Source organism: Glycine max, chromosome 14 (assembly GCF_000004515.6).
Source record: "Glycine max cultivar Williams 82 chromosome 14, Glycine_max_v4.0, whole genome shotgun sequence".
Classification (NCBI taxonomy): Eukaryota; Viridiplantae; Streptophyta; class Magnoliopsida; order Fabales; family Fabaceae; genus Glycine; species Glycine max.
Genome location: NC_038250.2, coordinates 17,723,025 through 17,737,328, shown reverse-complemented (window position 1 = coordinate 17,737,328; position 14,304 = coordinate 17,723,025). Strand labels below are relative to the sequence as shown.

Genomic DNA, 14,304 nt, shown 5'->3' with positions numbered 1-14,304 from the left:
TACATTTGGCTTCAGCTAAGACTTCATTAGCAATCATCACACCATGGAGAATATGCCTTCCTTTGAGAAATGCAGTTTGCCTTTCATCAATAATGTGTGGCAAAACTAGGGCCAGTCTATTAGCAAGGACTTTAGATACTATTTTATAAACACACCCTATAAGAGAAATGGGTCAATAATCATTGAGAGATTGTGGGTTATTGGCCTTGGGGATAAGGGCTATGAAGGATGCATTGCTTCCTTTGGGGAAAGAGCCATTTATGAAGAACTCATCCATAAATCTGATAAAATCAGGTTTTAAAATATCCCAAAACTTTTTAATAAAGTTGAAGTTTAGCCCATCCGGGCCTGGGCTTTTATCACCATCACAAGCCCAAACTGCAGACTTGATTTCCCCTCCGAGAATCTAGCAACAAGGCTTTCCCTCTGCCCTTGATCAAGAGAATTAAACTGAATCCCATCCAGAGTTGGTCTGCACTGATTTTGTTCTGAAAATCTTTCTTTGAAGTGCTGAAAAACTGCAGACTTGACATTATTGGGCTCATGAATCCGCCCCCCATCAATGCATAGACCTTGAAAAGCATTTACCCTCCTTCTACGATTGATGATTCTGTGGAAATAGGATGAGTTTCTGTCCCCTTCTCTTATCCACTTCACTCTGGATTTTTGCCTAAGCATGGATTCATAGGCAAGAGCTGCACTCCACAGCTGTTCCTGCAAGGATTTCCTAAGCTGAACTTCATCTTGGGATATAGTTGAAGCATTACTACCTGCCTCCATGTCATTTAACTGCTTTTTAAGATCATTTATCTTTCTAACTGTGACTGACCCATGCTGCAAACTCCATTGTCTTATATCTTGCTTGAGAAGCTTTAATTTCTGCTTAAGAACATAGCCACCCCATCCACTAGGGTGATAATTTCCCCAGCTGTGAATCACCATATTCTGAAAACCTTTATCCTTCAACAACCAGTCCATGACCTTGAGAGGTTTGGGCCCCCAATCCATGATTCTGGATCTCAAAAGGATGGGACAATGGTCAGAAAAGTCTCTATCTAACACAAACTGTGTAGTATCTGGCCAAAGAGACAGCCATTCATCTGACAGAAGGAACCTGTCCAGTTTGCTCATAACTGTTCCATTGGGTCTACACCAAGTAAAGCATCTCCCAACAGACCTCACCTCCTCAACATCCATGTCAGCTATCCACGAATTAAACTCAGATATTATTGGAGCTCCCCACAGATTGGGATGAGCTCAATCTCTCTTGCTGATGTCTTATAGAATTAAAATCACCCAATAAACACCAAGGGCCATCATGATAAAGAGCTTTAAGATGTTTAAGCTCTTCCCACTGGTCTCTTCTTCCTTGAAGATCACATGGGGCATAGACATTGGTGATATACACCTTCTTATTGTCTTTAGTCCATGTACCTTCCAGCAAAATGAATCCTCTGCCTACTACCCTTCTATCCACCATAAAAGCTTCATCATTCCAGATACAAAGAAGTCCTCCTGCTGCATTATTAGAAGGAGCAAACTCCCATGAAACATTATCATCCCCCCAAAGATATTGGCATAATTTCTTATCAATAGCCGCCTTTTTGGTTTCCTGGATACAAAGAATATCAACATTATGAGCCAAGGTTAGCTTCCTAATAGCTGACCTTTTGACCCCACTTCCCAAGCCTCTAGAGTTGAATGACAGAATATTCATGGCTCCATGGATTTCATACCCATCACTCCTGCTGATGTAGAGATTATAACACTGTTAAAATCTGTAGAGGCATTGTTATTTTCTTCAGTAGTGGTGTTCTCAGCAAAGGACACTCCCAGGTCCCTAATAATCTCTCTATGCAGTGTCTTCTCATTGTCGAAAATGCCCTTGTTGAAGCTACTGCTGGATACAGGGCTATGAGCCAAGCAAGCCTTCTCTGGGCTCATTTCTTTTGATTCTGGAAAAAGAGTGTGACTTCCAAATTCAAGTGTATCCTTCTTACGTAATTGAGCCTCATTCCTTTGCTCATTTGGGTTATTATTGCCCTGGCCCAGGTAATTTGTTGGAGTAAAAGCCTTTCTTCTAACGTAGACCTTAATGGTTGAGGGTAATTTGCTTCCCATAGCCTTTGGGCTAAAGTCTCCCAGGCCCAAAGTCTGATTCAAGTGAATTCCCGCACGGGTTGCATTATCCCCTACCTTTGACCCTTGTTTGACTCCAATAGGAGACTCATGGATATTATCCAGGGGATCCTCTCCTGTTGACCGCAAGTTATAAGGGGTATGAACAGCACAAATACCTTTACCTTCAACATGCCTTGTGTTTAAAGTAGACTATGAGAAGGCATATGATTCAGTCTCATGGGATTTCTTGTTATACATGCTGAGAAGGACAGATTTTAGCCCCAAATAGATCAAATGGATTGAGGGATGTTTAAGATCTGTGTCTCCTTCGATACTAGTGAATGGAAGCCCCTCGGCTGAGTTCATTCCACAAAGAGGATTGATGAGAAAAGCTGTGGAGAAAAATTTGTTCAGAGGATTCCCAGTGGGCTCAAACAATGTGAGAGTAAGCATCCTACAATATGCGGATGACTCAATATTCTTTGGCGAGGCATCAATGGAGAATGTCAAGGCAATCAAAGTTATCCTAAGGACCTTCAAACTCGTATTAGGCCTCAAAATTAACTTTGCAAAAAGCTGTTTTGGAGCAATTGGAGTGTCAGACCGGTGGAAGCAAGTTGCAGCCAATTACTTGAATTGTAGTTTGCTGGCCTTTTCTTTCATTTACCTGGGCATACCCATCAGGGAAAATCCGAGGCGATGTCAATTGTGGGATCCTATCATTGACAAATGTGAGAGACAATTAGCAAAGTGGAAGCAAAGACACATTTCTTTTGGGGGGTGAGTGACCCTTATTCAGTCAGTGTTAACATCGATTCTCATTTATTTCTTTTCTTTTTTCAGGGTCCCTAATAGAGTGGCAGACAAGCTGGTGAGTTTACTACGCAGATTCCTATGGGGTGGCGGATCTGAGCAAAACAAGATTGTCGGGATCAAGCGGGAGACAATATGTCTCCCAAAAGAAAAAGGGGGATTGGGCCTCAAGGACATTAAGACTTTCAATCTTGCATTGCTTGACAAATGGAAATGGAATCTATTTAAGCATCAAGGAGAATTATGGGATAGGGTGTTGGAGTCAAAATATGATGGCTGGAGGAGCTTGGATATAACATCTCGAGACACCAATGAATCAATATGGTGGAGGGACTTAAAAATGGCTTTTCATCATTCGCAATAGGGCTTGGCTCTTCAAAATGGAACGTTGTGGAGGGTTGGGTGTGGTGATAGAATCAAGTTTTGGGAGGATAGCTGGGTTACTGGGGAGGAAACATTATTAGCAAAATATCCTAGATTATATCTCATTTCCTGTCAGCAAAATCAGGTCATCCGGCAGATGAGAGCTCACAAGAACACAGGGTGGGAGTGGGATTTCATATGGAGGAGGTCACTTTCCGACAGTTAGATTGTCATGGCTGATAGCTTCCTAAGAGATGTTGAAAGCAAGATAATGTAGCCACATAGAAGAGATGATTGGGTGTGGAAGGCAGATCCAAGTGGGCAATACTCGGCACAAAGTGTTTATAATATGTTAAGGGGAAAACATTAGAGGGGAATCATGATGGATGTTTTGAGGAGTTATGGAAAATAAAGATCCCAAGCAAAATTTTAGTTTTCGCATGGAGATTACTTAGAGATAGATTGCCAACAAAAACAAACTTGCAAAGGCGACAAGTTGAGATCAATGATATGTGCTGTCCATTCTGCAGAAGCATGGAGGAGGATGCAGCCCACTTATTTATCCACTGCAGCAAAATCCTTCCTATATGGTGGGAATCCTTGTCTTGGGTGAATATCCAAGGTGCTTTCCCGCAAATTCCAAGGAACATTTCTTTCAACATGTAACTGGTCTGGCTAGTGGAATAAGGGTCAATAGGTGGCAATGCTGATGGTTGGCTTTGACATGACTCATATGGCAGCAGAGGAACAAAATACTGTTTTCCAATGAAACCTTCAATGGCAATAAATTGTTGGATGATGCAGCATTCTTACTCTAGACATGGCTTAGAAGTTTGGAGAAAGATTTTACAACCATTTTAACCAATGGTCAAGTAATCTTAGAGCTGGTTTTGTGTATTAGCCGAGAATAGCAGCCATAGGATAACAGTAGATATAGACTCTTGTATGTAGCCAGCTTTTGGTTCCTATCGAGACTGTATTAAGTCTGATATCCGGAACCAATTGTATGAACTATCACAATTATGTACTCTTTGTACCTCTGGTACTTCAATATACACATATATTATATTTGCTGATAAAAAAAAAAAGGACTCCAGGCCTAAAATCTTTCATTCCCCATCCAACTCGGTTATGACTTCAGTGTCTGTTTTGGCCTTTACTGGTTCTCAGCCAACCTCCACCTTCCTATGAAACACGTGACCGTGGTCCAGTTGCAGGCAAGGCATATGCAAGGCCTATGCTATTGCTGTGATGAGAAGTTCGTTGCAGGCCACAAGTGTGCAGCTCTACGTCTCTTGTTATTCATTAAGGATGATTGTGAGCTCACACCTGATATAGCAAATGAGCTTTTTATGTTAGTTGCTAAACCAACCCCTGACACTGAGGAACAACCTGTACATTTCCAACTATCTCATCATGCCATGACAAGTCAACCTAACACCCCCAAGTTCCAAGGGTCAATTGCGGGTTTCCCTATACAAGTTCTGGTTGATAATGGCAGCACTAACAGTATTATCCAGGCTCGGTTAGCCAAGCATTTAAAGTTGCCCTCTACTGCTGTTGTTCCTTTTTCTGTTATGGTGGATAATGGCAGCACTAACAGTATTATCCAGGCTCGGTTAGCCAAGCATTTAAAGTTGCCCTCTACTCCTGATATTATTCCTGATATTGTATTTATTATAGAATATTCTATTTCCTATTAATCATTAATTGATTGATCTTGTAATAAATACTAATTTCCTTTTCCATATTATAAATAGCATGAGGTGTGATCTACATTGACACATGACTTACAACAGTACAACACTATTATATGGTATTGGAGCTTGGGTTATTCTTGACAGAAGAATAACGAAATTCATTCTACATCGGGGATCTACTGTCTCCGGTGGACCTCTCTACTAATTGTCCCTCTTTCTGGCGATTTTTCCTCTTTTCACCACAACGTTCCTTTTGCGTGAACATTAACATGCACGTTGCGGAAGTGCTTACACTGTCCATTGGGCTTCCATCTCGCCGGTGTGACACTCTCGCACGTGACGTTGTTTCCACGCGACCCCCTCTCTGGCGACCTCCCCGCCTTGCTCTTCTCCGGCAAACTTGTTTGATTTTGTTTTGCTGCTATTTGGCTGACCCACAGTCTAGCAACCGCACCATTGTGCTTCGTCTCTTTCCAGTGAAGCTTTTCTGACGACCCTTCCGAAGATTGTCACGCCATCCACGTGCGTAGCCAACTCAAAAACCTGCCACACGCAACCCCGTATAGGGCCCTAGGGCATGAAGTTCACGCACACAACACGCCTGTGCGTGCATGGTGTGACAAGATCAATTCAAAATGGGTGTCAAAGTTGATAGAATGACACCTCTGGTAACATTTTATAGATATTAAATTTAACCAATCCAATCGTTGAACCATATTATATTATCCTGATGCTCATGTATTCCAAATTCATATAATTCAGACATTTGTAGATTTGTAATCTAATAGTAGAAATTTACTTAGCTTTTAATTAAAATATTATACATTAAAATAAAGTGATGTGATGAAGTATCAATTAATATTTAAATTATATGTAATTTGTAAACGTGATCTACTTCATGAGAACTTCCAATGCAACAATTGAATTGATAAAACTTAACATCTGTAAAAAGCTGCCAAAGGAGTCAATTTTACCAAGTTTGATTTCTTAATGGACCTTATGTTGATTGCTAGTAGGCTATTGAAGATTCTTTTTCTGTTACCTTGGAATGCAAAGAGCATCATCTTATTGAATCCAATTTTCTTGGAGCTGTTAATGATTCTTTTTGTCTAATACTGATCCCCAGTTGGTGCACTATTGTTCAGATCACTATTGAAAAAACGGTTTTGCAACAAAACTACAGTTGTTATGAACTTCAAGGTGAATATGTGTTGCCTGGCACCAGAGATCGTAATCCTGTTGACAAAGAAGGTGGCCTTATAAAAAGGCTTATGTCTGGTCATATTGGTAATGCTATATCCTCAATGGGCAGGTGGAGAATGAAACTTGAAGTTCGTAGAGCAGAGGTTGCTGAGATGCTTCCCCTTGCTCGGCTTCTTTCTCGAAGTATGGATCCAGCTGTTCGGTCAAGATCTAAGGTTGTATCACTATCATTATTTATGTCTTGGGAGGTTACATAAAATAATAGTTAACCATCTTAACTTGCATAATTGATTAGTATGCTTTGGTAATGCCTTAATTTTTCTAGCTGATAGAAATGTATATCATATATCTAGGTTCAGTGTGAGTATATGATGTATTTTTATTATTATATTTTTATCATGCAAATATAGTAATTTAGGAAATTGTATCTTTGTATTTATTATGTTCATTATGTAACATTCAAATTCATGATGTCGATTGGACATACAGTTTACCACATGCTTGTTTATTTTCTCTCAACATATTATCCAGAACATGGAGAGGAAAACCAAAACCATGCACCACTGCCTGCTGGTGACTTTTAATGTCAACTGCATGTTGACCTCTTGGCTACATCAGTTTCCAGTAGATAACTGCCTCTGGCCAATGTTAATCACCTCCATTTACTTGGTCATTCACCAAAGACCAAGCCACAAAGGCCACATACATGTCCTTGACATCCCAAAGTTTTTGCCTCTCATCCCAATCCCATGTATCATTGTTATGATTGCACATGGTGGTGGGTCTTGCTGCTGGCGTCCCTTGACATCACCTCTTTAAATATGGCCTCACCTTCTCCATTTGTGCCCTGAGTTGTTCAATGCAGTTGCTCAAAGTCATTGCATTACCTTGAGGGCTTCTGTTTTGGATTTGTGATCTAACCCATGCCTGGTACTGGTTCTCCCAAGTTACAATGCACCAAATGACCCTGTTAAGATATCTCCTGTTGCCTAGGAATATGGCCAGAATAAGAATACTCCTTACAAGACCTGGCCAATCCTCCTCTCAGATTAGCTTTTAGGAGTTAGGTCTGATCCATTTCATTAGTATCAGAGCCTATACAGTCTTAAACTTGGGCTACTATTAGAATTTGGGCTTAGGTTCTAACTTGATCCTACAAAACCGGCATATAAGGTAAGGACTACCCAATTCTTATAAGGACGACAATGGTGGTATCTCTCCGAACCTAATTTCAGCCTACCTTCTACAACCCTCCTTTGGCTCCATACAACAAATCGCCCCACCCCAATGCTCTGCTGTCAGGTTGGAAGGTACCTCTCTCTCTCTACCCTAAAACTGACCCAGTTCACCGCACCTGTTGCCTCTCCTTACATACACTTAGTAATCTTGAGCCTTGGAGCTACATTGTTCTGACATCAAGTTGTGTGTAGAGAATTCTTTTTAATAAGAAAATGTAATCTACTTTTTTTACTGTATCTTTCACCCAAACCCGTATTCATCTTTATACTTATTTTCTTAAGGAAAACTTATGCATGTTGCTACACCATCTGTGTGCAGGATTTCTTCATGCAAAGTTTGCAGTCAGTAGGATTATATACTGAAAGCCTTCAACAATTGCTTGAGGTATTGTCAAAGGAGCAATACCTAATATGTTTGTCCCCTAGTGTCTTTGGAATTATTTTGTATTGATAATATTAATTAGCCCAATAAAATGCATTGATAAGTTTTTTTTTGTGGCAATTGTCAATGATATGCACAACTTGTAGACAGTGAGGGGGCTTCATGCTCCATCAAATGATGTTGTTCTTGACGATTTAAGTCTGCCTGGTTTATCTGAACTCAAAGGTCACTGGCATGGATCTCTTGATGCTAGTGGTGGGGGAAATGGAGACACGCTGGTAAAATGTTCAGTGTTTTGTATTCTTGGGAGTTGCATGAATAATTTAATTTTGAATATTGATTTTCTTATTCTGTTAATTTCAGGCAGAATTTGACTTTCATGGGGAGGACTGGGAGTGGGGAGACTACAAAACTCAGCATGTGTTGGCAGTTGGTGCTTATAGTAATGATGACGGTATGCACCTGGAGAGAATTTTTATCCAGAAGGATAATGCCACCATCCATGCAGATGGAACATTGCTAGGGCCTAAAACCAACCTCCATTTTGCGGTATTAAATTTTCCTGTTAGTCTGGTCCCAACTGTAGTTCAGATCATTGAATCTACAGCAATGGATGTTGTCCATTCTCTGCGACAGTTGTTGGCACCCATTAAGGGTATATTGCATATGGAAGGAGATCTTAGAGGAAGTTTAGCAAAACCAGAATGTGATGTGCAAGTAAGGCTCCTGGATGGTTCCATTGGTGGTGTTGATCTTGGAAGAGCCGAAGTTGTTGCTTCTCTAACCTCAACCAGTCGTTTTCTATTCAATGCAAAATTTGAACCTATAACCCAAAATGGTCATGTACTCATTCAAGGTAGCATTCCTGTTGCGTTTGTGCAAAATAACACATTACAGGAAGATGTAGAATTAGATAAGAGTCAAGTTACTTGGGTTCCTGATTGGGTCAAGGAGAAGAATAGAGGGACCGTCGATGATGCCAGCGACAAAAAAGTTTCTAGAGATAGAAATGAAGAAGGTTGGAATACTCAGTTAGCAGAAAGCCTTAAAGGTTTAAATTGGCAAATTTTAGATGTTGGAGAAGTCAGGATTGATGCTGATATAAAAGATGGGGGAATGACATTGGTTACGGCTTTGTCTCCTCATGCAAATTGGCTTCATGGCAACGCAGATTTGAAGCTTGAGGTGTGTGAAATGAATATAATTTGTCTCACATATTTGATATATACTTCTCTGAATTTTGTCATATGGCTTGACTTAATAGGTGAGAGGTACAGTTGATCAACCAGTACTTAATGGACACGCATCTTTCCACAGGGCATCTATTTCTTCACCAGTGCTCCGAAAACCACTAACCAACTTTGGTGGAAATGTTCACGTGCAATCAAACAGGTTATGCATCACCTCACTGGAGAGTAGGGTAAGCAGAAAAGGAAAGCTTCTTGTAAAAGGGAATCTGCCACTCAGAACTAGTGAAGCAGCCCCAGATGACAAGATTGAATTGAAGTGTGAAGTTCTGGAAGTACGGGCACAAAAAGTATTAAGGTTGCTTTTATAACTTCTGCAGATTTCATAAGTTAAACATTTTATTAATGGATGTAATGTGGCCGATGTGACCACTAATTCATAAATATTAATTATTTTTGGAACTACATCTTCCAACAGCCCCCCCTCCCCCCCACCTCGTTATAGTCTCTATTAAAGCAGATGTTCTACTTTTGTCAGTGGTCAGGTTGATTCTCAGTTGCAAATAACTGGTTCGATATTACAACCAAACATATCTGGGAATATCAAAATAAGTCAGGGAGAAGCATATTTGCCACATGAGAGAGGTGGTACTCCTGCTTCTAATAGATTTCCATCAAATCAGGCTGTGCTTCCTACTGCTGGTGTTAGTCGCATGTTTGCTTCGAGATATGTTTCAAGATTTCTCAACTCAGAATTTGCATCTTTAAGGGAAAAAGTGTCTCAATCCTTTGGCTCTGGTATTACTTTACATGCCTGTGAAATATATGATTTGATATGTTTTAATTATAGCAGTTTAGTATGGGATTACTCCCCTTATTACTTATTATTTAGTTTCCTTATTTTGTAAACCTCCTTCGTTATAAATACAAGTATTTTGTGTGGTCTGATACAACAACACAACAATAAATAATTCTTACATGGTATCAGAACAAGGTTGAGGGAATTACAAAAATTGTCCCCCACCAAGGACCTACTTTTCTCAATGGACCTTTATGGTCATTGCACTTATCCTGACGACTTGCTTCTGCTTTCTGATGAACCTTTCTCCTTTTCCGGCCACTGTCGACCACCGTCACTTCTCCGGTGACACTCACTTGTCTGCGAGACCAACCCCAGCCCCCTCCATCTCTAGCGAACCTCACTAGCCCCCTGTTTGGCTGTTTTTCATACTGTTTGGCTTTCGTTTTGCTCACGTTTAGGTTCTGTTTGGGCTTGTTTCACTGTGTTTCATGTCCTCTACCAACCCTCTTTCAGCATCCACTACCGCAATGGCACTCACCAATGTCCCTCGCACACACACCTATGTGCAACTTTCTTTCCAGGTGAACAGTACCCACGCCCACTATTGGGCCTGTTTGGAAGCCAGTTCACCGCCCTCTTGTCGGTTTGCTTCAATGACCTTTCAAGAACACCGTGCCGTCCACAGTCGCAGCCAACTCTACACATCGCCACAATGGCCCCACGCAGGGCCCTTTTCCAACGAGAGAGGTTCACACACATGGCGCGTGATGCATCTCCGGTGAGCATCACATTGGAACTGCCTCCTTTCGTCGCAACTACGGGCCTTCGTTGGCTGCCATCGAGGTTTTTCAGTGCAACCACACTACTGGAACCGTCTTTATTTTCGTTTTTGTTGGGTTTATTGCATTTGTAACAAGTTTGGTTCATATGACATGCTCCAATTTGAGGGGGAGTGTGAAAAATATGATTTGATATGTTTTAATTATAGCATTTAGTATGAGATTATTTCCCTTATTACTCATTTAGTTTCCTTATTTTGTAAACCTCCTTCATTATAAAATTAAGGTATTTCGTGTGGTCTGATACAACAACACACAATAATAAATAATTCTTACAAAGTCTATTAGTTTACTTGGTATTACTTAGTGTTAGTTAATTGACAACTTGTTGATAACTTACACTAAGTAAAAAGCCAATACACTTAGTGGAGTAATATTCAAGAAACGGAGAGAAAGAAAGAGAGAAAACCAAAGAAAAATGTAACTAATATTATTGTGATCTGAAAAGTTTGTAAGAGTTTGTTATAACAGAGATATATATAGATCTCTAACTCTTCTAAACTAACACTAACAGACTTTGACTTCTTAATACCAGTGAGGTACAATTAGCAAAGCTAACAGCCCGTACAAAGCACATAATCTGCTATCTAACACTAGAGAGGTGTTGTTAGCAAAAGCTAATGACCCTTACAATCATTCTACAAATTTTTTTTCACAGTTGTACAAGTACATACTCTAATACCCCCCTCAAACTCAAGGGGAAGAGTTTTCAGAAGAAACACTCTTCACATTGAGTTTGTCTCTGAGAACTTCAAATCTTGTTGCAGAAAGAAACTTTGTCAGTACATCTGCCCACTGATCCAGAGTTGGAATATGCACAATGGAAAGCTGCTTGGCCAGAATCTTTTCTCTTACGGAGAAGACATCAATTTCCATGTGTTTTGTACAACTATGAAACACAATTGTGAGCAATAGACACAGCACACTGGTTATCACAAAAGATTACAGGAATAGTAAATGGAACTTGTAACTCTGTTAGAAGAGCATGAATCTAAGTTAACTCCGTGGAAGTTTGAGCTAAACTGTGATACTCAGCTTCAGTACTGGACCTGACAGTGACATTTTGTTTGCGACACCACCAAGATATTAAATTTGGACCAAGAAACATAGCGCCTATCATCCACATTGGATGCCCAGTCAGCATCACAGAACACACAAAGAACCAAGGGCTTTGTTATAGAAGTAGGCTGAAGGAGTAGGCCTTGAAACAAAGTGCCCTAGAGATGCAGCCATAAATTAACAAACTTTATTGACAACAAAGCTGCATTCGGGTCTAGTAAGGGTAACATTGTAAGGCACCAACTACAGACTTGTATAGAGTTGGATCATGAATGATATCAGCACCATGTCGAGATAACTTGCAATTAGAGACCATAGGAGAAGAAATAGAATGAGCTTCAGCCATGTGAGTTTTGTGAAGTAAATCACAAATATATTTACTGAGTCATCAATATGGAGTTATTGGATATATACTTGATCTCCAAACCCAAAAAATAATCCAAATGACCAAGTTGCTTGAGAGAGAATGCAGTGTGTAGTTTGTTTGTGAGCTGCTGAATTAGAGAAGCAAAGCTACCTGTGATGATGATATCATCCACATAGACTAAAAGGTAGACAATATGCATTTGTTATCATTAGATGAAAAGGGAAGAATCACACTTGCTCCCAACAAATCCAAACTGCAACAGAGTAGATTTCAGCCTGTCAAACCATTGTCTTGGAGCCTGTTTCAAGCCATAGAGAGCTTTGTTGAGCTTGCAAACTAGAGACCTATCTGCAACTTCAAAACCAAGGGGTTGTATCATAAAAACTGATTCTTCAAGAAGTCCATTTAGAAAAGCATTGTTCACACCAAGCTGAAACAATTTCCACCCATGTGAGAGCAAGGGTGAGAACAATTCAAATGGTAACAGACTTGACCACAGGAGAAAATGTCTCATGAAAATCAAATCCATGAATTTGATGAAACCGCTTGGCTACCAACCTTGCTCTGAACCTGTTGATGGAACCATCAACATTTTCCTTTATCCTGAAAACCCACTTACACCCAATGGCCTGTCTATTAGGAGGTAAGGGAACTAAGTCCCAAGTTTTGTTTTTCAGCAAAGCATCATACTCTTGCTGCATAGCAGCAAGCCAATCTACATTTTCCAGAGCTTGTTTCACAGTTTTGGCTCAGAATGGGTAAGAAATAAAGAAGGATGTAGTCTAGGATTGTGAATTCCAGATTTGGACCTTGTTTGCATAGGGTGTGTATTAACTGGTATAGAATTAGGTGCTGAAACTGACTCTGAACTAGATGCATTAGAGGTAGTGGACTCTGAAATTTGAGGGGTTGCATAAAGATAGGTTCAGAGGAAGTGGATGGGTGAAGCACAGAAATAGAGGTTGTGGGGGAATGAGTTGGAATAAGGAAAAAACTAGAGGGAACAAGAGGTACAGAAGGAGAATGAGAGGGAGACAGTTGAGAGGATTGAGGGGTAGGAGTAACAGAAGGTGGAGATAGGTTGGGATTAAGGCTGAATTAGGAATCAAGATTCTTAATGGGGTTAGAAGATTTTCGATAAACTAAGAGGGAAACAGAGAAGAAAAAGGAGAAGAACAAAGCTGATTTTATTATCTGAAAAACCAAGTTAGAGATAGTTACAAGCCAGGTATTTATAAACCTTTATACAACAGAACTAACTATAACTAACTCTAACAGAAAGCTAACTAACTGATCCTATTGAGGTGCAGTTAGAAAAGCCCTTGTACTCCTTGAATTACTAACACGAAATGGGTGTTGTTAGCAAAAGCTAACAGCCCTTACAGTAGATATTCAGTATAGAATGGGTGCTGTTAGCAAAGGCTAATAGCCCTTACAGACAAAATACAAAACTGTTTTTGCAGTTATACATTGACATATACTTATAGAAGAAGAGGGAAACCTTAATTCATTAAACAAAACATCTTTGGAAATGTAGATTCTGCCTGATGAGGACATTTGTAACCTTTGTGGGAAGAGGAACACCCCAAAAATAAACATTCCTAAGATCGAAAATTTAGTTAGTGTGTATGGTAAGGTCTCAGCAAGGAAAAACAAGCACAGTCAAAGGTTTTAAGAAAATGATAATCAGGATCCTTATTAAAAAGTGTAACAAAAGGAATGACAAAGTTGAGGGAAGCAGTGGGAATTCTGTTAATCAGATAGACAGTTGTTGTAAAAGAATAATCCCAAAATTGTAAAGGTATAAAATCATGATGCAACAATGTAAGGTCCAAGTCAACTATATGTTTGTATTTTCTTTCAACCATGCCATTTTGGTGATGAGTGCGGGGACATATTAATTTGTGAAAGATGCCATAAGAGGTTTAGAGAAAGGTTTGTATTCACCACCCCCCCCCCCCCCACCCCCAAAAAAAAAATCAGATTCAATACTCTTGATTTTAGTGTTAAGTTGCAGTTCAACCATAGACAGGCTTGAAAAACAGAAATAGTTTCAGCCTTAGACTTTATAGGAAATATCCAGGTTTACCTGGAAAAAGCATCAATAAAAGAGACACAATATTTATAACCAGCATATGTAGTCCAATGAGGGCGAGCCCTGGTGCAGCGGTAAAGTTGTGCCTTGGTGACTTGTTGGTCATGGGTTCGAATCCGGAAACAGCCTCTTTGT

General features: G+C 40.0%; 1 protein-coding gene across 4 annotated transcripts in view; it reads left to right on the top strand.

The window, feature by feature from the left end:
* Window positions 1-14,304, top strand: part of LOC100779257 (protein TIC236, chloroplastic-like) — a 100,270-nt gene that overhangs the window by 72,306 nt on the left and 13,660 nt on the right. For 3 of the 4 annotated variants that reach the window (XM_041009103.1, XM_041009101.1, XM_006596060.4), the window contains 6 exons: window positions 6,143-6,415; window positions 7,758-7,823; window positions 7,967-8,098; window positions 8,184-9,005; window positions 9,085-9,365; window positions 9,546-9,805. In XM_041009103.1, the coding sequence (XP_040865037.1) occupies window positions 6,143-6,415; window positions 7,758-7,823; window positions 7,967-8,098; window positions 8,184-9,005; window positions 9,085-9,365; window positions 9,546-9,805 (1,834 nt within the window). Of the gene's footprint in view, window positions 1-6,142; window positions 6,416-7,757; window positions 7,824-7,966; window positions 8,099-8,183; window positions 9,006-9,084; window positions 9,366-9,545; window positions 9,806-10,390; window positions 10,653-14,304 lie in introns of all 4 variants that reach the window. The other variant, XM_041009102.1, reaches the window with a different exon arrangement.